The sequence below is a fragment of the Corvus cornix genome, chromosome 6 (genome assembly GCF_000738735.6).
Source record: "Corvus cornix cornix isolate S_Up_H32 chromosome 6, ASM73873v5, whole genome shotgun sequence".
NCBI classification, from domain to species: Eukaryota; Metazoa; Chordata; class Aves; order Passeriformes; family Corvidae; genus Corvus; species Corvus cornix.
The window spans coordinates 21,297,838-21,323,009 of NC_046336.1; the positions used below are offsets into that span (position 1 = coordinate 21,297,838).

At 36.6% G+C, this 25,172-nt stretch overlaps 1 protein-coding gene across 2 annotated transcripts in view; it reads left to right on the forward strand.

Annotated features, from left to right (window-relative positions):
* Positions 1 to 25,172, forward strand: part of ADK (adenosine kinase) — a 272,419-nt gene that overhangs the window by 113,728 nt on the left and 133,519 nt on the right. For both annotated transcript variants that reach the window (XM_039553809.1, XM_039553810.1), the window contains exons 5-6: positions 8,589 to 8,761; positions 13,914 to 14,022. In XM_039553809.1, the coding sequence (XP_039409743.1) occupies positions 8,589 to 8,761; positions 13,914 to 14,022 (282 nt within the window). The remainder of the gene's footprint in view (positions 1 to 8,588; positions 8,762 to 13,913; positions 14,023 to 25,172) is intronic.

Here is a 25,172-nt window from a genome sequence, read left to right on the forward strand (position 1 = left end):
TTTTTCCTATTTCAGATTGAGAAACAGGATTTATGTTTCATCAGATTTTTATAATTAGCATACATTTACTTGAAATAATAATAATGTATGTTACATTTGAAAATGTATAATAATTTATAAATTAGTAAAAAGGGTGATTTTAAATTGCTCTGGGGTGCCTTAGAAATGAAAGGTTTGCTATTACAACAAAAATTATAATCTGAGTTACGAGAGCCTTGGTAAATAGTTTAATGCATTGGGAATTCTTGACAACAGATAGATGAAGACCTGTCACTTTAAAAACTCCCCTGCCTTAACTGCTTTCTAACTCCAGTAGTCAGAAGCTGTTAAGCTTTAAGAGCTCTGTCATATTTGTGGGCTTTTATAGCGAAGAGTAGAGCAGACAGCAGTGATGATGGAAAACGATGGTAGGTAGACTTAAAATACTATTAAGCATAGAGACAATTGTACGTAATGCCTGGAATTGAAACCTTTTTGAATGAAATGGTTGGCCATATGTGCCACCCTTATGGACCCTGTAAGAAGAAGAAAAGAAATGTACTCTATTGCTAACTGTGCATGAAATTGCAGTGTTAGGAGATATTGACCAGATGTTTCAATCTCAACAAATAGCTTGTTATGTGACTGAGTGAAAATCTCTCTGCTGATTTGATCACATACACCTTAAAGGAAGAAGTAATTTAATAGAGGTTGTCCAAGTTCATCATTGTCAATAAACTTTGACTTGACCTTTGCCATCTGTTTTTGATACTGGTGCTGATAGAAGCTGATAGGCAGCTGTTTACAGTTTGTGCTATATGAATTCTGTGCTGCCAGACAATGAAAGAAGTCTCTCCACTTGTGGGTTTTTTGCTGTCCTTCTGAGTGTGGGTGTATTCATTGAGACTGCACATCATTTAGCAGGGGAGTGTGGGTGACATATCCATTGGTTTTGAAAAGGAAGTTTTGTTTTAATGTTACAGATATGCAAAATCATATGTGAAATATCCTAAAAGTGTCACTTTGCAACAGCATCAGCTTCACTTATAGAATAGTATCTAAATACATGTACAGTGTTTTACACTGGAGAATTTTAAGGTATTTTTAAATTGCTTATCAGTCTTTTTTGTATCTATTTGAAGTGCTAATTCTTTACGAGTAGGCTGAGGCATTGTTAACAGTACTTTTACAGTTGTCCAATGAGTCTCTTACTATACATGAGTAGGATGTTCCATTTTCATGTTGTTTATATCCTTCTATTCACATCTGAACACCACTGTTTCTGACCAGAAGGACCAAGACTTTATGTTGTACTTTACTTGCCACCTTTCATTATTTCACACCCAGTGTTCAAGAGGGATGTTAGTGTCTTTTGAGTTCTTTTACTGATAAAGATACTCCTAATCCTTACTTCATACACAGCTTTGCAATATTGGTGAATTTTTTAATAAATAGTTGTATAAACTGAAACAGCTGCAGAAGAGTCCCAAGTAAACCTGGAATTCTTTCTGTTGTGATACCTTTCAAGTAACTGTCATCTGTGACAGTGAGAAGAGCTGGTGTGACCAACCTTGTTCTGTAGGTTTGTCATCTTTTACCTGGTTTTGGGAAGGAAATGCACAATTTTTGAGGAAAAGGAGTGACACATCAGATCATACAATGGGGAAGTGGTTGATGTCTCAGGTTCTGCCCTTCAAATGGGAAAAGGACACAAGGCCAGCTGTGTCTCAGCTGTGTGCCTTGTAAGGCCTTGCAGGAGACATTCTGCCTTTGGCCTCAGATAACAAATTGACCTTCAGAAGAGAGGCTGCAGCACTTCGGGTATTTGAGGCAGAACTGTAGCATTATAAATACAGCATAAGAGTGTGGAGTAAGGAATATTGGAATTAAGTGTTATTTAAAGGGTGGAGTAAAAAAAGAGCACTTGCTTTTGGTCACATTGAAACTTTGGAATATGGCTACTACATGTTTAATTACAGAAAATATGCTTGTGTTTCCTTGTCCAGCAAGAAGCTTACAAACTAGACTAAAAATAAAACAGTGAACAAGCAGATGAAGAGCAATGATAAGAAATAGGAAATGGAAGACAGAAGAACAGCAGCACTGAAAATAGTTATTTGGATTATAGAAACTTTTTTTAAGAGGCAGTTTGTTAAATTTGTTTTTAAATGTTGAAGTGAATGAAGTACTGCTCCTGGATGATTAATGTTTTGATAGACATCTTAATTTGAGAAGCTGTAGCAAAAGGCACTTGTGGCACCATGTTAAAACTAATAGATGTTCCTGTGCAGGGATTTGGATAGTACATGTTGAGCCAAATGCTGAAAAGACTTAGATATTGGTCTCAGTGCAAGGCTTTAACTAGTCTTCTCCTTTAAAAAATATTATCACTTTTATCTCATTTGACTGGAAGTTGCTTGAGGGTGTTGTTATGCATTTTAACAATATCACTTCCTCATGCAAGATTTGGCAGCTTCAGCTAATGGTGGAAGAATTACTGTACAGGACATGGGGCTCCTTTTCACAAGCCTGCTTTTATAAAGATAAGCTTATTTTTCCCTTTTCCCATTTTTTTCTTATGTGGCCATTATGTGATACTAGCTGTCGCAATGTTTAAAAATCCATCAATGAAAATAAGAAAAAGCAAGGAAATTTCAAAGGTACTGGAACAAACTGTATTAACTCATCTGTTTGCCAGGGTCTTGCTGCTGTAGTCTCGTAACAGTGATTCTGGAGTTAGGTGTACTGGGTTGGCTTGGGATTCAGTTAATTTTTCATAGCAGCCCATATGGTTCTGTGTTTTAGATTTGTCACCAAAACAGTGTTATTTAACACAGCAGTGTTTTAGCTATTGCTGAACAGTGCTTGCACAGCATCAAGGCCTTCTCTGTTTTTTCACTCTGCTGCCCCCCCAGTGAGTAGACTGCATAGAGGGAAAGAGGTTGGGAAGGGACACAGGACACCTGACCGAGGAGATAATCCAGGGCACATAGAATATGGCAATAAAAGTGGAAGGGAGGGGGAGTTTTGCCAAGTAGCCATGGCTCAGAGAGTGGCTTGGTATCAATCTGCTGATGGAAGGTGGTGAATGAATGTCGTTGCATCATTTCTTCTTGAGCCTTGTGGTTTTTTTCTCACTGTTGCACATCTGATTCTCTCCTTTGTCCCTCAAGGAGGGAGGATTGAAAGACTGACGGGGTGGAGGCTTAACTCTGGCTGGGGTTACCCCACCATGGTAGGGATTTTAAATGGCATGATATGTGTAGTGGTAACAGAATACTGCATTCCATTTGAGCCTGAAGTGTATCATATCATACACAAGAAATACACTGTCCTTTTTTGAACATTGAAAGAACTATTTTGCATATTGTCAGTTTTTTGTGTTTTTAAGATACACAGTTTGATCTTTGATCCCACGTTTTCTCATTTTATATGGCCATCTAAGGTCAGTTGTGATTTAATTTCCTTTAACACCTAAAATATTCCTAAAAATACTCCAAAAGGCTTTTAATGGACTGTGTATATATATTGGTGATTGCACATAACAGGGACACAACTGGTGAGGGGCACAACAGACTGGTAAAACCTTTGAGAAGTATATGGACTCATTCTAAAATTTAGAACATAAAAATAAGAGATACTCCATTCCTGTTTTGATTTACTAAAAAGAGCACTTCATGAATAGTTGCTCATATTGTTTATTTAGATTTCAGCAGGCATGTTAAATCTTAGCTAATTTTAGGTCCTTGGAGTCCTCTCCTCTGTGAACTGCAATTTAAAATAAGATCAGATTTGACAGGTCATGCAGAGAAGAGTCCAGCTTCAAATAACGCACTTCAGATGCACTTCAGATGTCTGTATTCAGTGTTAATGAGTTTTGAAGATCCTTCACTGTGAAGGGGCATAATGCTTCCTGTTGTGTTGTCAGTTCGTAGGCATTTAGGATTCAAGTCCACAGCTGAAAACTCCTATGTGCAGAAGGTATGTCAGTCTAAGCAAAGCTTTGGATGCTTTGGCGTTGTTAGTTTAAGATGACTGACAGATGTGGAAATGCGCTACTGGCTGCCACTTAAAAAAATGAATTTAGGAGCTCAGACAGAGAACAATGTGGCTGTGAGTGTCTTCATCAGCCTCCTTGTTCCAGTTATCAGTGTTGTCCAGTTAATGATGTCACTTACAGCACAGCAGAGAGTTGGAGTAAAATGAAATAATTTCTGAAGGATCTTGGTTATAGACAGAAGGCTGTAAAGCTGTTATAAGATTCATCTGTAGGATGTTTCTTTTTTAAGTCTTATGGTAATGTGTACTGAGACCCAGCAGTAGCAAACTCTCCTTTTGCAGGGGAAGTGTCTTTGCAACTGAAGACAGTGAGGTGCATTAGTAGGGTCCTCCTCTACAGTGGACTTTGCAGGAACAGCAAAGCAAAGCTTTGAATGCAGATCAAGTGTTGTGATAGGGGATACTGAATTCTGCAGAAGCATGGCGTTCTCAAGCTAAATAGGATAAGCCTGGGAAATCCAAATTGAAGAACTTTTTCTAACTGTATGAGGCCACTGATTTTCTTTCACATAATATGAAGGGGCTTTTTGTTCTTTTTTTTGGGGGAGGGGGGCAGGGTTATTGTTTCTCAAAAGACAGCACTGAGTATCCAATCAAAGTCAAGTCACTTTCTAGTGTTAGAAATGCTTCTAGGAGTGCTCTTCTGTAACTCAGAAGAAAGCAGAAAGGTTGTTTCCATAAGCCGTTTTCTAATTAGACAAAAGTGGGAAATAGGTGTACCACATCTTCCAGTCTGAGGATGTGAAAGAGTGGGACGTAGTTCACTCCAAGCAGTCTCACAAAGTCACAATTGAGTCTTCAGAAGCTTTTCTTGTTACCAAGTTTTCTTGGCATCTCAATGTCTTGCAAGAAAAGCTGGTGCTGTTCTCTGCAATTACCACCCACTCCCTGGAACACAAAGGTTCTTACACTTCTCTGATAGCTAAAGCTTGCCAGAGAGTTCATCCTGTTCAACTCTGATCATCAAAAACCCCATGAACAGATAGTCCTGCTACTGTGAGCCCAAGTTAGCCTCATGAAAGTAATGTATTTTGTCACCCTCTAGTGTGTCTTGGAGCAGCCAGGGTGCTGGCTTCTTTTGCAAGTGCTGGCCTCAGTATTTGATCGTAAGAAATAATGTGTCTGTAGGGATATGGTAACCTGATACTAGATTATGCTTATTTTGAAATCAGCTGAATTTTAAGACACAGTTATGCTAAAGGCAAGGCATAAATATAAAAAATAATTAAAATTAAAGTTCTCTTTGCATTTATCAGAGTGCATACTACAAAAATGTGAGAAAAAATACAATCTGTTTAACTCAAGAGAACATCTGAAAGGTGTTCTATTTCCTGTGCTCCTTTCTCTGTCACAGATGTTTATGCTAACTGAAAAGGTTAGGGCCTGTCCTTGTTTGTACCTGATGTCCAAGCTGTGTTGACAGAGGAAAACTTTAGAGCAGAGAAACACATTAGATTTCATAAACCATTCCTTGAGTTTCCTTTGTGGTATCCTGCTCCTGAGGCTGTCTTGTTGTTTCGTGATAAGTTCCTACTTTTGACACTTCTGTCTTTGGTCCATTAGCAGCCTCAAATTCCCTTGGGTGCTGGTGAGGATTCATGGTGTGGCCAGGTGCCAACCTCTCCTGACCAGACTGTCAATACAGTTTGTTAGTAGCTGCCTCTCTGCCTAGCCAAACCCTGGATAATTAACTCATTATGCTGATTCCCGCTGAGCTGGGTCATTTTCTGTTTCTGTCTAGAATCTTTTTCATTCAATTAAATCTTGTATTTCACATAAATCTATAAAACTAATTTTCAGTTTATATAACCATATACATGGCATTAATGTGTGCAGTTTGTTATTGGCCTTCATATGATATTGGCTGTAATGCTGCATAGGTGCTTCACAATGATAAACATCTTGTGATGACTGACTCCCATTTGAAGTGTTTTAGACAGAGTCACTAATAACAACAGCATGTGAAGTAGCCCATAGAAGCCTTTTTTCATAGCAGGTTGTTCAAACTTAAAATCCAGTTCTGGGACAAATTAAAAAAGAAATCCTCAAGTGTCTGCCTTGAAGAGCCTCTTTTGTTTTTTCACACGTGTGCAAAAAATGCCTGGTGTGACTCATTCCACAAGGTGCAACTTCAGTGGTGCACCACAGGAATACTTCTATGATTCAGTTTCATCAAGTTTGTAATGTAATGTGATGTCTGCTTTTGCCCTTACTGATATGTAGCCTTTTAGCTGAGGAAAGGAGATTCAACTTGGAGGAGTTCTCCAACTGACAATGCCTCATCACCATTGTTGTGGGAATGAGAGCAGATCATTTCAATGAGTGTTGGTAACTGGAGATCTGTGATGAGAGGATCTTTGCAGAAACACTGCTGAACTACTTTCCCATCTTCTTCAGTGTTGCTTAACTCAGATACTCAAATGAAAATAATACCTATATAGTGGGACTATCCTCTCACCACATAATACCTGTATTTTAAAAAATCATGAATATGAGTAGAACTGCCAATGGAAGAAGTGGTCTGCACCACATACAGAGATTCATCTCAGGAAAGTCTGGATTGTGACTTTTGATTCTCAAGTGTAGCTTGACTTAAATTTAAAATCAGGATTGTGACAGTTTATATATGGCATGTATCACATCTGAATTCAAACCGAGCTGCTGCCAATAGCCAAAACTGTGATACTTGAATGGAAATTCTTTTTTCAGAGATCTATGTGAAATATTAGTTGCTACTGCTCCAAATATTGTCATATATAAAATAACATCATTTGATAAAATGTTGTAAGCCTAAGGTGTGGTTTGAAGTCTTACATTTTTTGAAGATTATTTTGGGTTTGGTTCTTCGATAAATGTTGTTCATAGTGATCTTTATTAATTCTTGTTATTTGTGACAGTAGAGCATGTTTGCATGGTGCACAAGGCTTCAGGAACTTCTCTTCTTACCTGTGTGGAAATTTGTTCCATATTCACTTACAGTTGGTCACAGCAGTTTTCATCTTTTTAAGTAATCTGTTCCACTTAATCATACCTCCAAATATAAAGGACTATTGTTCTGAGACATCCTAAATGAACACTGTGCAAGTGTCTATTATGTATGTGCAAAGGTGTGTCAAATTCAAGGATGTAATTGATACCCTTGTATGAAATGTATTAATTCTCTTATTAGGGGTTTTCTTAATTTCTATTAGAGTGGTATGGAATAGATAAGCAGATGTATGTAGTGTACATTTCATGGATGAGAGATTTAACACTGCCGCCATATGATGATAATTTTTTTTCTTCTCCTTAAACTTTATTCAAAATTGTTGCAAGAAAGAGACCTTGTAACTTTTGTCCACCTTTTTCTTATTAATGGAGACTTTACATGACTAAAGATTTTTTTTCTCTCTCTTTCTCTTCCTTCTGGAGCTGGTAGTAATAAAGACGTGACTAAGTATGTATTTGCAACTTAGTTACTTGACCTTTCTACAACCCACAGCTACCACTAATGCTGCTTTGTAATGGAGACATTATCATTTATTTAAATCTTGATTAGGAAACAATTATAAGTAGGGTTTTAGTATAGCAGAAAATTGCTGTAGCCTTTAATTCATACTATAGATTGAGTGGATAAGCTTTCTGACTGTAATTAGAGTGAATTATAATGACACTGGTTGGCTGACTCACCACCAGCAGAGTAGGGCCTATGTCTGTTTCTTCACATTTATTTTTTTAAGTCACTCTTGATTTCACATTGCTGATAAATGCTATTTTTTAACTTACCACAAAATAGAGTTACATTTGCAGCTGAATGATACATTTTTTATTAATAAAAGAGGAGCTTTATGAAATAACCGGGCACCTTAGCAACACTGTGCAGCTACTCTCTTTCTTTACTATTCAAGTGACAGAACTGCTCTTAATAAAGTTGGAGATAAGATACTTTCATGTGTGGTTTAATAGTGTAAAAAGGGAGTGTTTCCTTTTTTGCATGCAATTAAATGGTAGACACAAATGGTTATTTTCAGTACCACTTAGATTTTATGTATATATTATGAATGTTGCATAATGTTGCTTAGGTTTCTCAAATGCACTGTTTTTCTTACATGCTATGTCTGTTTTTATTTATTTATTTTGTTTGTGTGGAAGGTTTTGTGGGCTATTTTTTTCCTTTTTTTCTTTTGTATTTTCTACAATTTTTCTTTGAAGAGACCATATGTTGCTTGATTAAATGTAAGTGTAGAGGCAACTCCTTTGAGCGAGGGAACTTCTTTTTGTATACCTTGTGAAAAAATACAAATTTATTTATAATGGAACTACATGTGTTTAAGTTTTACATTAGGTGTTAGTGGGATCATTATGGGTAAATTTTGTTTTCTGTGCTGCTCCTCCCTCCTTTGCTGTACCACATGTTTTTTACTTCAGGCATACAAGTGTTCTTTAAGTCAAAATGTAGGCACAGAGTTAAATGTGGTGAGTGGAGAGAAAAAAATAGCAAAAATAATATACCCGATATGTTAACTTTGTATTTATTTTGTGGTTTTATTTTTTCTCCTGTCAATCTGCAGTGGATGATTCAGAGACCTTACAAAGCTGCAACTTTCTTTGGGTGCATTGGCAAAGATAAATTTGGAGAGATCTTGAAGAAGAAGGCTGAGGAAGCTCATGTGGATGCCCATTATTATGAGCAGAGTGAAGAGCCAACAGGAACCTGTGCTGCCTGCATCACTAGTGATAACAGGTCAGGAGCCTTTGATATTTTCTGAAGACACAAATGCAGTTGGCATAGTGAGTGTAGCCTAATGTGCTTGGAATATCCAGCCTTGAAAAATTGTGATTTGAACGATGAAGTGTTAGCACTGATTTGAGACAATGCAGGACTGCCTAGGCCGTAGTTTGGGGCTGGGCAGTACTAATACACTTTTAGAGAACAGCAGTTGTATTATGGCCAGAAAGTGTGAGATAATAATATACTGCTTCTTTCTGAAATAGCTTCCCCTTGCTCTGAAGAGAGAAAATATGGGGGAGACGACAGTTGGTAAACAAGTATGTTTATGCAGCCTACGTGCAAGCTGATTGGTACCTAAGGCTTATACTTGATTGGCAAGTGAGGAGTATACCTCCAGTGATACTGTGTTTAGTGAGAACTGCTGTCAGCATATAAGTAGATTGAAAGGGTTAATTTCATTTTATATAAGAGAAAGAAAAAGGTTTTTATTTTTTTCTTCTAGTACCTGTAATTCTGTATGTCTACATTTTAAGGATTTCTTCTGAATTTGTTTTTCTTGTTTTCATTTGCTACTTTTTCTATTCATTTTTCTTGAGCATGGCCCTTTGCTTTCTTCTTTCACCCTCTACCCAGAACTCTTGAACTTGTGTTCTACTTGTTTGCTGATTACCTTCTGACAATTTTTGTAAAGGTTTCAAAGCCAGCCAATCAGGTTAGCCTTAATCTTGAGACGTTACCAGCACACATCAGCCCTCCCTGATTTCTGACAGCATTTACATTTTCTGATACTATATACTGAATCAATAATAAAAATGGTATCAGTTACCCTGAGGAATATTTTCTTTTTGTCTCAGAGTAAGATAGAAATATCTGTCATTATCGTTTTTTGTTTTCCCCTGTGGCTTTCAATGCCATTGGTCCTGAGGACCTGCTCTTTTCCTTTCAAAGCAGTATCAGGAGTTTTTAGAATTTATTAAAGTGAGATAGCACTCCCGTAATTAAAGTCTACACCATACTTCTGGAGAGGTTGGTTAATGTTTCGGGTAGAATTAGAAAAGGTGGTAAACAGCGACGTGAATTGAAATGAGGGTCAGAGGAGGAAGCGTTTTCCATATAATATGTAGAACTCTAGAAAAATTTTAATTAGAGCAGGCATCTGATCTAAACCCCTGCAGAAGGCAGGACCAATTTCAAAGTTAGTTCAGGTTTTTCATGGCCATGTCCAGCTGGGTTTTGAGTATCACAAAGGATAGAGGTTGCACAAGCTCTCTGGGCAAACTGTTCAAACGTTTGATCGCTCTTCATGGGAGAAATTATTTTGATGGTACCCAGTTGCAGTATTCCTTATTTCAGCTTGTGGCTGCTCTTTCTTGTGTTCAGGAATAGTCTGGCTGCATCTTCTCTGTAAACTTTCATTAGATATTTGAAGAAAGCAGGAAGGTCTCCCCTTAGGTACCTGTTCTTAAGGTCCACCCAGAGCCTTTCTGCATTTGTTAAGTGTTCCAGCCTCCTAATAATCTTGATGGCTCACTGTTGCACTCACTGCTCTATGTCAGTGTCTTGTAATGGAAAGCTCAAAGCTGGACACAGAACTCCAGATAAGGTCTGGAGACAGACGTTTTCCTCCATTTTGGATTTAAAACTTCCTTTGTCCTCCTGGCTGCACATTTGCCCATATACACTAGAATGTGATTAACCTTCTCTGTGTCATACCCTGCTGACTCATGTTACAAGCCTCATCCACCAGCATCTCCAGGTCCTTCTCTGGAAAACTGCATGGTATCCTGTCAACATTCAGCCTATGTTGTTGTGTATAATTATATGACTTTGCATATACCTTCCAAGTTTTCTGCCAGCACGATTCTTCTTGCTGTTGAAGATCCACTGAATGACAGACAGCCCTGTCCTCCAGCTTATCAACCTGTCCCTCCCAATTTAATGTTGCACATAATGTCTTACTCTCAGGAATGAATGTACATACTCCACAGAGGAAGGAAGTTCATTCATCTTCATCTGGAATTTTGACACTAATTATATCTACAGACTTCCCCCTTCATCTCCAAGATCCATATTCAGTTTTTCAAAGAGAAGAAAAGCAATAAAGATATTTTTGCTCTGTGAGTCTTACATAGTGTCTGTGTATGCATCCTGTAGCAATCACCGTTTTCTAGGTAACATGATGGAAAACTGAAGTCAAGACTGTCAATAGGCACACAGTATGAATTCAAGAAAAACATGTGAATCTCAGTGGAATATAAAAGTTTAGGTAAATTTGTTCATAAGAATGTCTGCAAATACTTCTTTGACTTAATAAGCAGTATTTTTGGTTTGCTAACATAAACCACTCTTTTTTCTTAATACCAAATATTTGTATTGAGTCAAGTATTAGACAGTGGCTTCATCTCAATCGATGCTTTAGAGCATGCTTGAGAGTGGCAGAAATTCGTGCGCCTTGGGAGAAGAAAAATTAGCTGATGGTTGCTGCTAAAGGCTTTATTGTGCAATTGTCCATCCTGGGAGAGAAAGTTTATTCTGAATCTTTAATTACCCTCTGATTGTTTCTTGGTTTTTAGCATTTTCTGTATTGGTAAGAATCACTTCAACTTGGCCCCAGTTGATAACTCTATTTATTGATTAATCTCTTGTTCCAGCTGAGGTACATGCTAACTTCCTTCTTCAGCTCTCTTGTCTGTTTTGGAGGAGCTGGCTAGTGGCACTCCTGGTTTTCCCAGGAAGTGGCTTTGTGTATTTATGTTCCAGATGCCCTGATATGAATGTTTCTTGCTTCTGCTAACTCTGTCTAGCTTTTGCAGGAAAGGGTTCTGAGCTGATGTGTGATTACCACCCTGAATTCTCTAGTTTAGCATTACTAATATGCTTTGTTTTCTCAGAGCTTTTCAAGAAAATCCTAGCACATGATTAAAGTAATACCTACGCTCTGTCAGTCTATGACTTTGATTTCTGCGCTCTGCTTAGAAATAACCACATGCACAGTATCTCCATTAAGCTGTTTCAATTGAAGCACTCTGGCTGTCTCCAGTTACTGTATTTCATTGAAAAAAAATCTACCTTGTCTGTGCCCCACATGTTGAACTTAGTGCTCTCAGACTTACAGTTTTAATTTGGAAAAGCTTTGTCATCAGTGTAGCAATCTTTTATTACCCATATGTGCAGAGCATCTCTACAGTTGGATGTAGCCATACAGAGCTGGGTTTACAGTTTCAGGGGCATGTGGTAAGTGAAAGGGAACATATAGAAAGTCTTTGCTCAGTTTTCTGGAACATAATTGCTTTTCACTTAGCAACATACGTAGACAGACGAGATTTTTTTTTCTAACTATGTCCTTGATGGATATTTAAGGTTTGCCAAAACTGAAAGATTTAATTTGCTTTTAAAGTTTGATTTACAGAAAATTACCACAGTTAAGCACATCTTTCTTGGATTTACTTGGTTCTCCAGTGGATTTCTTGTCATTGAAATGATAATACTCATGAAGAATGAAACTCGTTGCCCTGTTACTTGTAATGTTACAGAGGCTTGGTGTATTTGTTCATAAATTTTTCTCATAGTTTTTCCTTTTTTTCTTTTCAAAATTCACATTAGTTTTCATTGCCTTTAGGTTTTAGAATTAAACAGATAAGCCCCAGGTCTGCTCATGGGATTAAATGACACAGAACTGTATTTTTGATATATTCAGATAAAGTTAGATTCATTTTTATTTACATGATCTGTTGAACTGAGAAGCATTGTCAGTGATGAGTGCTTCGAGTGCTTCAGGAAGCTTACATGGAGAGGTGGTTGCTTTGTTCATAGAAGTTTTCGTTTGGTCTTTTGTTTGTTTTTTATTGAGTAAAGAATGTCTCATTTACTTGCCTCTTAACACCTGAACATGGTAATGTGCCTGGAGGCAGAAGCATAACTTGGTGAAAGCAGATGAGCTGTTTGCTCCCCCCCGCGCTGGCTCTGGATTGTAGTAGCATTTACACGGAGGAGAGTGATGCATACAACATCAATTGCATGCACCTTGAGAAGGCCATAGTTTTCAATAACCAAATGTTGTATCTGTAATTACACATTAATTATCTGGTTAATGCACTTAAATATCACAAAACACTGATGTGTTAATGTTAAAAGGGCATCCATTGACTATTAAATCTTGAAAATTATATTTAAAGCTCTGTATGCTAGCATGGAAATAATCCATTTCCCAATTCCCCTTCTCTAAATATTGCATCTTATTAAACATTCTCAGAATACAATTGCATAGAAGAATTTGGTCATGGTAGCCAGAGTGGAGAGGTAGAGCATAACTGTCTTCTCATGACCTCTTTTTAGGAGTGTCTGTAAGTTTTGTGTGTTTCATAAGGCTGAATCGAGTGGGTGAAGATGATTTAATATAGAATGTATCTTTCGTGTAACAGAGGCAATATGATACAAGTATTTTTGTTCTCGGTAATGGAAGTTGTGTCCCACAGCTTGTGTTATAACTTGTTAGGAAAGAAGGAAGTACAAATGAGTTTTTGGTAGTTTTCCAGTAATCCACAGCTAAGCCAAAGGGTTTTTTAACAGTTCATAGTCTAAAAGTAGCAACCTGACCCTTTTTTATTTGCTAAAGGAAAATATGAACCTAATGGGGAAAAAGAATCCGAAAACAAGCCCTTTTTAAAATAATATAGCTGTTCATTGGAAAATTGTAAAAGCAAGACTTACGTATCCATCAACCTTTTGTTTCTTGTGAGGGAAGATAGTTTTCAGAAGATAAACTGGAGAAACAACTTTTCTTTAGGTGAGAGGTACTAGTGGAGTTTTAGTGAAAATCTGCAGATGCTAAACCATATGGAGGGGGTTGATCACTGAACGAAACAAAGGTTGATTCAAAGCAAACAAAGGCACCTGAGCAATATAATAGTGATAGGTTAGCTAAACTATGTAGCTGGATTTAAAATACATTATTTAATATAAGATTTAAATTATATTTAATCTATTATTTAAATATATTACTTACTTTTTATTAAATGGTCAAATAAAGTATATGTGGCTTATGGTGCTCTTTGTCAATTGCTTTTGTGTTCTTTAGGATCTTTGAGAAATGATGTTCATGGTGAGAAATTTGCAGTAGTGTTATTCACAGAGGGTCTAATACTTGTTTTTTAATCACTTTCAGGTCTCTTGTAGCTAACCTCGCTGCTGCTAATTGCTATAAGAAGGAAAAGCATCTTGATTTGGAGAAGAACTGGAAGTTGGTGGAAAAGGCCAAAGTTTATTATATAGCAGTAAGTTCAGCCTCTTTCAAATTGCTAAAGTTTGTGTTAGAGTATCCTGACATTTAGGCAATGAGTGTGTCTGTCATATGTAATTTAGAATGATTTCATAGCAAGATGGGGCAGGAAAGTGACTGCTTCAATTCCAGCATAGTTTGATTTCTTCAAATTTAGATGTACAAATGTAGAGGTATGTTTTTAGTTGTGTATTCTCTTGAATTGGTGGGAAAAGTCTTAAGAGCTAAACATATTTTCAGAGCTTTTGTAGTAATGCATCAAATTTACATTTCACATTTTCTAGTAAATTGTTGTGAAGGATGCACAAATTATGTAGAAAAACACTATTAGCATAATTATTCACTGCAAACAGTTTGAGCTTATTTGTGTGAACAATCTTAATTGCTATTTATTCCATAGTAATTACTGTGCCACCTTATAACTCAATATTTCAGAAACAATGATTGTGACAAATCTCTTAAATGTGGGTGGTGGGACAAACTGATTTTAATGATGAAATCTTACTTCTGGAATCAAGGTGGGGTTTGAGGATGGGGCATTAGTAGATTCACAGTTAGTATTCTTTTATTACCATCCAGAATGAATCTAGCCAGATTACTGTATTTGTGTAGATTACAGTGGTGAATTTGTTTTTATCTTGCTCTCAAGTTGATACGACTGATCAAAATAACAAACATAGAGCATTTATGACAGATTAAAACCTCATAACATGCATGTAATATGTGGATTCTGTATGACAGCTGTTTCCATTCTTCTACCTGAGCTATGTGGGAACAGCTGGCAAGAAGTGTAAAAAATTGATTATCCAGGAAGAACAAGTTCATTGAAAATACAGTTATTTCTTTTAGCTAGTGTTAATGTCTCCTACAGCCTGTTAGTGTGCACTGCTGTAGGCTTTACATGGTTGTTATTGATTCTTGCGTATGGCCACGACTGCCCCTTTAGAACTGTCAAAAATTAGTTATAACCTTCTCAGTGTACAAAGAAAATGCATCCTGCTGTTATGACCATATGTTTGTGCTGTGGTTAAAATATATGTAGGTGTATTTTCTATTAATTTTTAATTTCTGTTTTTGCAAGTGTTCTGAGCTCTTTATTTTCCAAATGCCATGCTTGGGAATTAATGCTGTTGGCTGAAAAATTTTGAAAGGCTCCAAGTATAGTTTAAATAAAGAAGAATGACAAAGATTCCCAAAAGTTTTACTGCACTAAGTTTGGAGTTGTTTTTTTTTTTTCTTTTATTTTCCCATGCCTATATATAATTTCTAATGAATCTTCCAATGTACAATTTAGTAAAATTAAACTTAGTAGAGATGCTTCAGGAAAACTGGGAAATATTACGTGAGGTGCTAAACAGGTTTGTATTTTTTAAGATTGAGCTTTCATCTTCTTTTAGTTCTGAAGTCACTCCTCTGTGTTCAGTCAGTTTGATCACTTAAATTTTGACTAAGTGATTCACTACAGTGAATTTTTGTATATATTAAAAGCTGTTTTTCTCAGGTGCCAGTTCTACAACATCCAAACTTTACCAAGGAGACAGAGAATTATTGTACTAAACTGAAAATAAACCCCAAGATGTGCATGTGATAATGGATAAATAATTAACACTGAAGTGCTAATAAATTATATTAGATATTTACAATATGAGATTCAGATTAGGGAAGTATATGATTGCAGGAGATGTGTTGAGTGAAAAACCTTGTTCACATGTATAGCAAAAGCACTCAAGGATGGGCTTGACTCAGATTTCTGGGACAATATTATCACTTCAGATTACAGATGGCATGTGTAACATTACTAAAGGAGAGGCGACAGTGTTGAACCGTCCATGGTTCCTTGTGCTACAGAGTGCTCATGCCCTTTTCTTTCATTTAGCTTCTTTACTTGTGGGTTTGTAGTGATTTACCAGATTAAATGAAACCATGTAGTGAGCAATTACCACTTCTGAGGTAGAGGGTAGCTCTCTGAGCCATTAATTTGTCTACTCTTGTCTGTCTTCACTTTAGTCTTGTTACCTTCCTTGACTTTGCACTGTGCATATGTTGCTTTTCATTTCCTTCTTTCTATCCAACTGTCACCTATTTCTTGGATTGCATTAGAGTGTATGTCAGTGACAGATACTTATTCTGGAAATCCATGTCCTGAAATTATCAAACAATCTATTTTCTTGGCACAACAGGGCAGTTGTTGCTTTAGGACAGGTCTCTGATATCCTGTGGTCATCTATATGTGCTTCCTAGAATAGATAATATGCTTTTCAATGCAGCATTCAGCAGAACGACCCTCACATGAAACTTAGCTCTGAAATCTAATCAATTCACAGAGGGAGGAGTAGGTACAAAGGAAAAGATAGTGAAGCCGTGACAGAACCCTTAAAGACAACTTCTGTTACCATGAATGAACACAATACATTTATTTTAGCCATCTGGTAATCAGATCCAGCAGACAAATTAGAGAAAGACTAGCGGAGAATAGGACCCAGTAAATCACAGATAGAAGCAAAACACAGAGGCTGCCCCAGCTTTCTCAAAGATGGTAAACTTTAAAGGTGTATTTTAATCCTTTAAAATTACTCTATTTTGTATCATTTAAGATAGGTTACATGTACTGTCAAAGTCTATGCAATTTCTTTCCCTTCTCCAGATATAATTACTATACTTGCAGTAATTTATACCATTGACATCATATCTTCCAGTCTGTCATATTCATTTCGCTGTGGATCAGCTAGCTGTGCTGCTGGTGTCTGATTAGAATTCACTGTGAGGGATTTTATTTGGTTCCTACTGAGGCTAGAAAATGTATTTTCCTCAGACATTTCCCTTATTTCAAAATAGTTGGGAGTAATGATAGCACTAAACACTGTCATTCAGTCTCTGGAATTGTGAATGGGACACAATGTGAAAGTAATCGTAAATTCGGGGGAGGAACAGGAAAATTAATTTTTTTTCTTTGATTTTTTTTTGCTCTTCCTGTGAGTTTGTGCTTGCTGTCAGGACTTGCATTTTAGAAATCATAAGTGTCAGAGTTGCATCTTACAAACTTGAGTGATAAAACTCCATATTTGTGCACCTTGTCTTATTTTCAGAGGCATCTATGGGAGTTGCTGGTGTTCAGTTTCTTTAACATTGCACACAAACATTTTGACATTATTACTGCAACTTGCAGTATAGATCTATTAGTTTTCATATTTTACAAAGGCCTGAAATGCAAAGATATTTTTATTGTCAATGGTTTCGGTTAAAAATCTGAAAAAATCTGCTGATTAGGGTTACTTAGAAGAGCAGAAAAAAACTGAAGAGAATTTTAGTTGCCAAGTAAACTTCTGTGTTACTGTATATAAGTAAGAAATTTTGCATTTGTTCTTTCATAATGGGAAGAAAATGGAAAAGAAGAAAATGTTTTCCTTCATTAAAAGCTGCCCCTAACCTTGTGAAATCTTAAATGTATCAGTTAATACATACAGCTTGTTCACAGAGAGGGCTGAATTTTAACTTTGTCCCTGTATGTGAACATGATTGTTACAAGTGTGGTGTGCTTCCCAGATATGTGATTTCTCTTGTTCCAGTTAGCCATCCTTATTTCTTCCAGTTACTTAGTTTTACTCAATTTGTCCTTCAGTCCAACACCTGCATTTGTTTAATGTTTGCAGTTGGTGGATGAGGAGGATGGAACACTGGCATTTGATCATATTTTCTCAGTTCTGAAGTAATGTATTTCTTCTTGAAAGTTCCTTCTGTGCTTCAGTTGGGTTTTTTGTTTGGTTTCTTATTATTCCCCAAGCGCTTTCCTTTACTAAGCATATGAAATGGCAGTATTGACTGCAGTCATGTTCCCAATGTGTAGTAACTTGAGTCTTAGCTTAGAATGGATCAGTTAAGTAGCTGCCAAAATCCAAACAGATCTTCTTTGTTATTTGGTTGTTATTTCATAATCACTATTTTCTTCTCCTACTTCTGCATAGCAAATACTTGAAGTTTCTCAGTGATGATGCCCTTCAGTTGCACCACATTGAGTATAAAATTTTCTAATGCTGCTTAGATTTGTTAGCCCACAGTTGAATTACATTCACTTTCACCATCTTTTGTGTTTTCAAAGTTAATGTCAAGTGTAGTTTATTTTGATGATAGTGACAGTTCTGATCAAGACCAGGGGTTCTGGGCTTAGGCTGAGTTTCCAGGAGGAAATGTCATTTATTGCAGCAAGTCATAATGAACCCAGTGCAACACACTTATCTGCTGGAGAAATTTTTAAAACTCCCAACCACCCTGGTCTGTTTCAACATACACTGTGGTATTTTTATATTTATTTTCTTCTAATGCCTAAATGCGTGTCTAAGCAGAGAGATACTGTGGTAGTGTAGTGGGCTTGATGGAGGAATTATCTGGTTTCAACATGAGTCTGTCAAAACATAAGCTTGATGTCAGCAATGTGTAGCAAAGCTTAAATAACATTCTACAGTATTTTACATGGGGTTTGGCTATTCTACTTGAGAAAAAATGCTGATTATTTTAACAATGTGAGTATAAATGAAATTTCTTTTGTGCTGTCTCTTCCTTTCAGAGGCGTATTCAGTGAGTGCATTTTTATTGTAATTTGCTGCTATGATAAGTATGATAACTTACAATGGGTTGTGATAGGCTTTTTACTTTGAGATGTGCTAGGTCTGTGTGTGCATCACAGGAAACAAGATACTGGCAGGAAGCAAAATATCCCCTAGAAAGGACATTTGTTTGAATAACTTCACAATAGTTTTTTTCCCATTGATAACTTTTGCCACAGTGCTCTGGTACCACTATGTTATGCCATTTGACATGCAAAACTATTTCTCACAAAGATGAATAGGTTTTATGGCCAGGAAAGCACCATACTGAATATCTTAGCCATAGAGAAGGTGGTACAGCTAGCAACAGTTAATTGTGGCCTTTTTCCATTGCCTGGGATAACATCTCCTTCCTGAAACCTACTATCTTGAGCCATTGTGTTTTCTGGGAGTTATAGCTGAAGTGGGATGTATTTGTTGTGGAGAGGTAATGATAGACTCTCTGTCTAACCAGGAAGTAAATCTGCCATTTACTGGCTTCCAAAACAAATACAGGGAAAAAACCTTTCTCTCTCATAAACACAGAAACCCACAGCTTTATTTCTTTGATTAAAATGCATAAAAAGTTTTGTCTAAACTAGCACCAGCCACATGTTATGTCATCCTGTGATATATTTAGGAAGTGGAGTGCATTATGCTGCCATTTCAGGTATAGCTTCTCATGCATAAACTATTTTGTTAGTGTTTTCTCAAGTAACTTATGTGGAAAAGTGAACTAGAAACTTTTTTCTTAGTTTTTTGTTTTGAAGTTTGGTCTTCAAGATGCCATTCTTCGAAGATGAATGCTTTGTACTTTATGCAGAAAGGTATGTCATCAGCTTTTAACAAAGGTTGTACCTCCTGTTTCTGTAGAATAAAATTAACGAGAATCTGTCTAACATTATAAAAATATTTAGTTCTAAATGTTCACCCCTATGTTATTAGTTGTATTTTTTAATATGAAGAACATACATATTTCCTTTTCAGTCCTTCTCCTCCTACCCCAGTAGCCTTTAAATTGCAGATATGTTTCTTCAGCACAGTAATTAGTGAAGTTCAGTCATCGCTCCTTTTATCATGTGATTTTTGTGTGGTTTTTTTTAGAAGAATGCATTATTAGAACACTTACACAGGCAGTCTAGCTGCAACAGCCAGGCGGCAATAGCAGTGCCATTTTTCACAAAGAAAATGTTGAAAAGGAGCCAAATGTTTGGTGGCAGAGTCTGTTGCTAGGAAATCAAGTTCCTGAGGCGATTAATGACAAAGCAAGCAATAACAAGAAGGCAGAATTACAGATTTAAAAGAGAGGGAGAAAAAAAAGTGGTTGGTGTTATAATTACCCAAAGAAATCCGTACTCATTAAATTGGCTGTTTTTATGATTGACTTTAATTGGAGGTTAGCTCAGATATTTAGCTCCTTTCCCACCCCTTTAAACACACACATGCACATAATCTGTAGAGCTGCAGACTTGTTTTTCTAAGCATTGAGAGGAGCTTGCCCTGTAATTTGATCCCCACTGACAGATGCATTTTCTATGCTGCCATTTTGAATTAACCTATTGTGCAACAATTTTCCTCAGCTCTGTTGAATAAAACATCAAGTCTTATTACCTCAGATGGATTTGATAGAGTAAAAGAATGTACTTCTAGCTGAAGTAGACTATTTGCAATGAGTTCAGTGATTTGAACTCTGCCAACAAGCCCCAATAATTTGTGATGTATACTTAAAGAATGAAAGAGAGAGGAGCCACGTGGGGGGTCTTTTTGGTTGTATGGAGTTCAAATGCAAACCTTGAAGTAATATTGTTGTATGTGCTAAGGTTATGTCCCGAGATCAAACCTTTTTAGATAAAGCATGTTAACTAAGATTTTTTTCTGTTAAGCAGATCAGGTTTGAGCTGGAGATTCTCTTAGCCCAGTGGTTATCCAAACTGTCAGGCTACTGTGGGATTAGAACAATAAAAATCAATCCCCCTCTCCTAGAAGCCCCAATAGTTGGATTTTACCTCTGAGACTTCTTTTGTGAAGAGAAATTTTCCTTTATAAAGTGGAATAAATTATGTTTTACAATTATATTAAATTCCAAATAATTCTATGATAAGGGGAAAACAGGATTTCACTTGATTCACTTTTCTGCCCAATTAGAAAAACTTACGCAGTTGGTTCAACAAAATTTTGGCACAGAAATGGGAAGGCAACTGACCCTGACATTTAAATCCTGTCATGTTTCATTGCTCGTTTCAAGACAATATTCCCTACTTGGAGCAAGTGATAATGAGAAAATAACCTTTTACAATACCTGTAAGTGAATACACAGAAGCTGACTATAAAAACTAAATGATGCCATAGCTCTCAAATTCCGAACCAAACAGTGAAACAATAGAACCGCGTGTATTCTGTCCAACAAAACCCACATTACTTATCAGATGCCAATGCCAAGCTGTCTGCTTTGTTAAATACCCAGGTTCCCTGAGGCAAGAAGACAGCTGCTATAACTACTATGAAATTTGGTAGCTCAATCTATTTTTGCTACCCTTGGGCTGTCAAGCTACTGTTAATTCAGACCACCCCAATTGGTACACTTTAGGGATTTTTTTCAAAGTGTTTGTAATTAAAATGATAAAACATCATTATTACTCCAAAGATGTTGTGCACGCTTTGTATTTGACAGATACCTACAGAGATAAACCCAGCGTGTAATTTTCATTGACATAATGGTTGTGATTGCATTACCCTTTTAAAAGTATATTGCTTTTTAAAGGGGAAGGTGGGGAAAAGAAGGGAAAGGGCATGCTTTTATTTCATTAATAGAATATGTAAATCTGTTGAAATAGTCAATCGGTCTATGGTTGCAAGCTACTTGTCTGCAAAGACTGAATCGGGCTTTGTAGCAGGCTGGGGAGTGCTCAGAATTGGTGTTCATTGGGGACAGGGACCTGCTGTGCCACCCACAGCTCACTGCAGAGACCTCTGCTCCCAGGTGCCTCTGCCTTTAGGGACACTGAGTCTCAAATCATATGTAAAGTCTGGGTAGACTTAACACACTTATTTAAATGTAAATTAAAAAGGGAAGACTTCATACTCTTAAGTGGTGAGGTGAGTCAATTGGAAGGGAAATTTTTACTGTAGCTTCTCTTGCATGTCAGGCTTTATTTGAGGCTCTCCTTATGAGAGCATAAGGATTTTTCTGTTACCATGTCAACTTTCTTATAGGAAAATCTCAAAACTAAAGCACCAGCAAATCAAGGCATTGGAAACTCTAAAACAATAATGGTTCTATCTTGTATTAATTTTTGTTTCAGTTGTTCTCTGATAACATTTTAAATGAGTCATTAATTTAAGACTGTTCTAAAGACCAAAACTCGAAATTTGTGTATTTTTCTAGTTTGACTTAAACTTGTTTGTTTTGGTTGCTGCCTAACAAAATTTATCATAAATTTATAGTCACCACTCTGTGTACAGTTGCTTGAAATGTGAGGTTCCTCCTTTCTTCTAAAGGACTTGATTTCATTAACATGAGGAAATGTCATAGTCTGCATAACTCTGAAATATGTATTCTTTGTGTCTGTCATCAACTTTTACATTAAAAAAACATACAAATTCTGCAGCCATTGTGCTCTGTTTTACATGAAGAAGGTTTATTTTTTAACAGCAAAAGCTGTGCATTTGCATACCTTTAGAGCTAAGCTATTTATGATAGCCCAGTACTTGATCTGACGTGAAAATTAGTTTCATCGTTTACTTGTGTAATAAGGACAGTGCAGTCATTTAAATACAAAACTTTTTTTTCTTTTTTTGCAAAAGGTTATGATGAATGATTTGCTTTGAAATGAGCATTGAAATTATAACATTTGGGCAAGATATTTCAAAGCCAGTAACTTGGAAAAATTACAGAATGTTTAAATATGGGTGCATATAATGCAAGGGGATTCATATATGCTGCATCTTATCCTAAAACTTACACTGTACTGAGGGGTATTGATCTTCACTGTAAACTGCAGATGCTTTGAAATAACAGGGCTTGCAAGGATAGGAAACCACAGGCTACTTTTTGATTCTGCAAGAAACAATTACCATTTTGGAGAGCAAAAATGTTTTTGTAGCATAGCTACAAATGTCCTAAAAGTCTGTGTCAAGAAAATTTTTGTGCTACATTGTGCTTAGTAATTGTGTACCTAGAGTAAAAAAAAACTATTTTGCAAAAATGCTTCTGCACAGATTTTCAGTGATAACATATTAAACACATAAATAGTATGCCTTGCAGACTGGGCTTTTTACAACTTTGTGATAAATTCTTTAGCCCTTTAGGAGGCAGAAGGGGTGAGTGCTGCCAGCTTGGCTTGTTATCAGGTTTATTTGAAACAGGAGTTGACTGATTCCAAAAGCAGGCTCTGGAAGTTCATTTGAAAGAAGCTACTGAGAAGTTTTTGTGGTGCGGCTTTAATCCTTCTAGTCATCAGGCTACTGTTCGGTCAGCAGTGCATTGGGTCACCTTCGTAAATGTGCTTCAGACTGTCTGGTTTGGTCAAATGAAAGAAGATTCTCCTTTTTTCTTTTCTTTTTCCTTTAATTAAGGGTAGAATGCTCAAGGAAATACTACATTCTCTGAATAAGTAATAAGTGCTGGTTTTGAAGAATTTTTTTTAATTTGGAGAAGTGGATGGTAAGACACTCTTTCTTTCTAAGGAATACACAGACCATCATGGTAGCAGGTAGTGCTTGACTGATAAAACATCATTTTAGCAATATGAACAAGATAAAAACACCGGTACTAATCTTTTGCAAAGGTTTGACTTAAACAAAAGATAAGGGGCCTTAGATTTTGTCCATAATAGAAGGATTTTGCTGATGCAGCTGCTGTGGAAAACCATCCTGGGGATTTACACTTCTTTCTGGCATAAGCGCCCTAATGTGGAGGCAATTTGTAACAGCTGCTGCACCAGCAGAAGTGGTCTCACCTTCCCAGTCATACTTGCACCAATGTTTCTATTGTCAAAACTGTGTTGTTTAAGAATAATGTGGTTTTTTTATGTTTCTAAATAATGTAGCTGGTTGAACAAAATAATAAACACCTGGCCATAGTATTCACCATAAATACTCAGACCTCATGGTCCATAAATATTGCAGAGCTCTTCATAAGTCACAAGATGTCCCATGGGTAGTACATGGCTAACAATTCTTGCCCTTGTAGATGTATAGATGACAAGATCTGTCTTTTTACCACTTTTAATGCTAAAGTTACTGAAGTTGTTTTGCAGAATGCCACTGCTCCTAATAGTTTTTGCCAACTATGCTATTGCCAGATGCAATATAACAATACTTTCCTGCAAATTTGAAAATGGTGGGAAACAGCAGTTAACAGTATTTATCATGAAATATGCCTCAGCATATGCCTCTGAACATGTCTTTTTAAGACCATATGGAGCATAATTGGTGCTGAACAACATTGAGGTGTTTTGTGAAAAGTAAAGGCTAAGCATTATAAAGAGTCATAAAATCTAAAAGAATGAGGCAAATGTAAGAAATGGGAGAAAGAGGGCGGCAGTGAATACTCTGTCTTGCTCTCTGCATAACCTGAAGTGAGAGACCCCAGTATTTTTCATAGATTTCTCTCCACAGTAGGGTTAAAATAAAGAAATTAGCAAAACCGTAGCAGGTAGTGGGTATGGAAGATTGTGTGAGTAATTGGAATGAAGCAGAGACAACCCTGTCATCCACTGAGGGCACCCAGGACAATACTGGCATTTATAGCTGTGTATATTGTCATTGATCACAGCCAAGTAAGGTAAGAATGAAATTCTTCCTTAAATGTGAATTTCCCCTCTCCTTTGAGGACTGTAGTCAAAACTAAATACTTTTTATTTGTTTAGTTATTAGGATAGCTTCTTTCCGAAAGGAAAAATGCCAATTTAAGTTGAGAAATATGCTAAAATTTTAAATTCCTCATGATTTTAATGATTTTAACCATGAACTGCAACTGAATGTACAAAAAAATTACAAACTTAACTGATGGAAAATTTTCAACGATATGAGGGATCCAATTTTCTCTGAAGAAAGAGAGAAATTTTCAGTGAGCATGTATATAAAGCATAGCAAGTATTCATTCCCCAGAACCAGTGCTGTCTCTAAGTGCTTCTTTATACTGCTGAGAATGGGCTGAAGAGAGTTTCTGCTGAGGAGTGTAGATTCTTATCTAATTGAGCCATCATTTGTTGACATGAGGGAAATCATGTGACCTGCCTTCAATGCATTTCACAGTAACAGCAGAAGTAGGAAATGTAGTTCATGGAAGGGGAGCAGAAAATGTTAAAATTTTTTAGATGAGCAGAGTCAAATGTTTGAACATTAGAATGGTAAATGCATTAAATAAAATCATCAGATTCTAATTATCTTGAAAACATTGAATTTCTTTCTATTACGAAGTCCACAGACCTTCAAAATATGAATTTAATAAGTTCTTAGTTTTATCAGTATGATGACAAAATTATGTCAGTAAAATTGAAAGCATGTGTCATCTTTCTTCTTTTTGAGCAAAACTGTCATTATAGTAATCTGCCCAATTGCA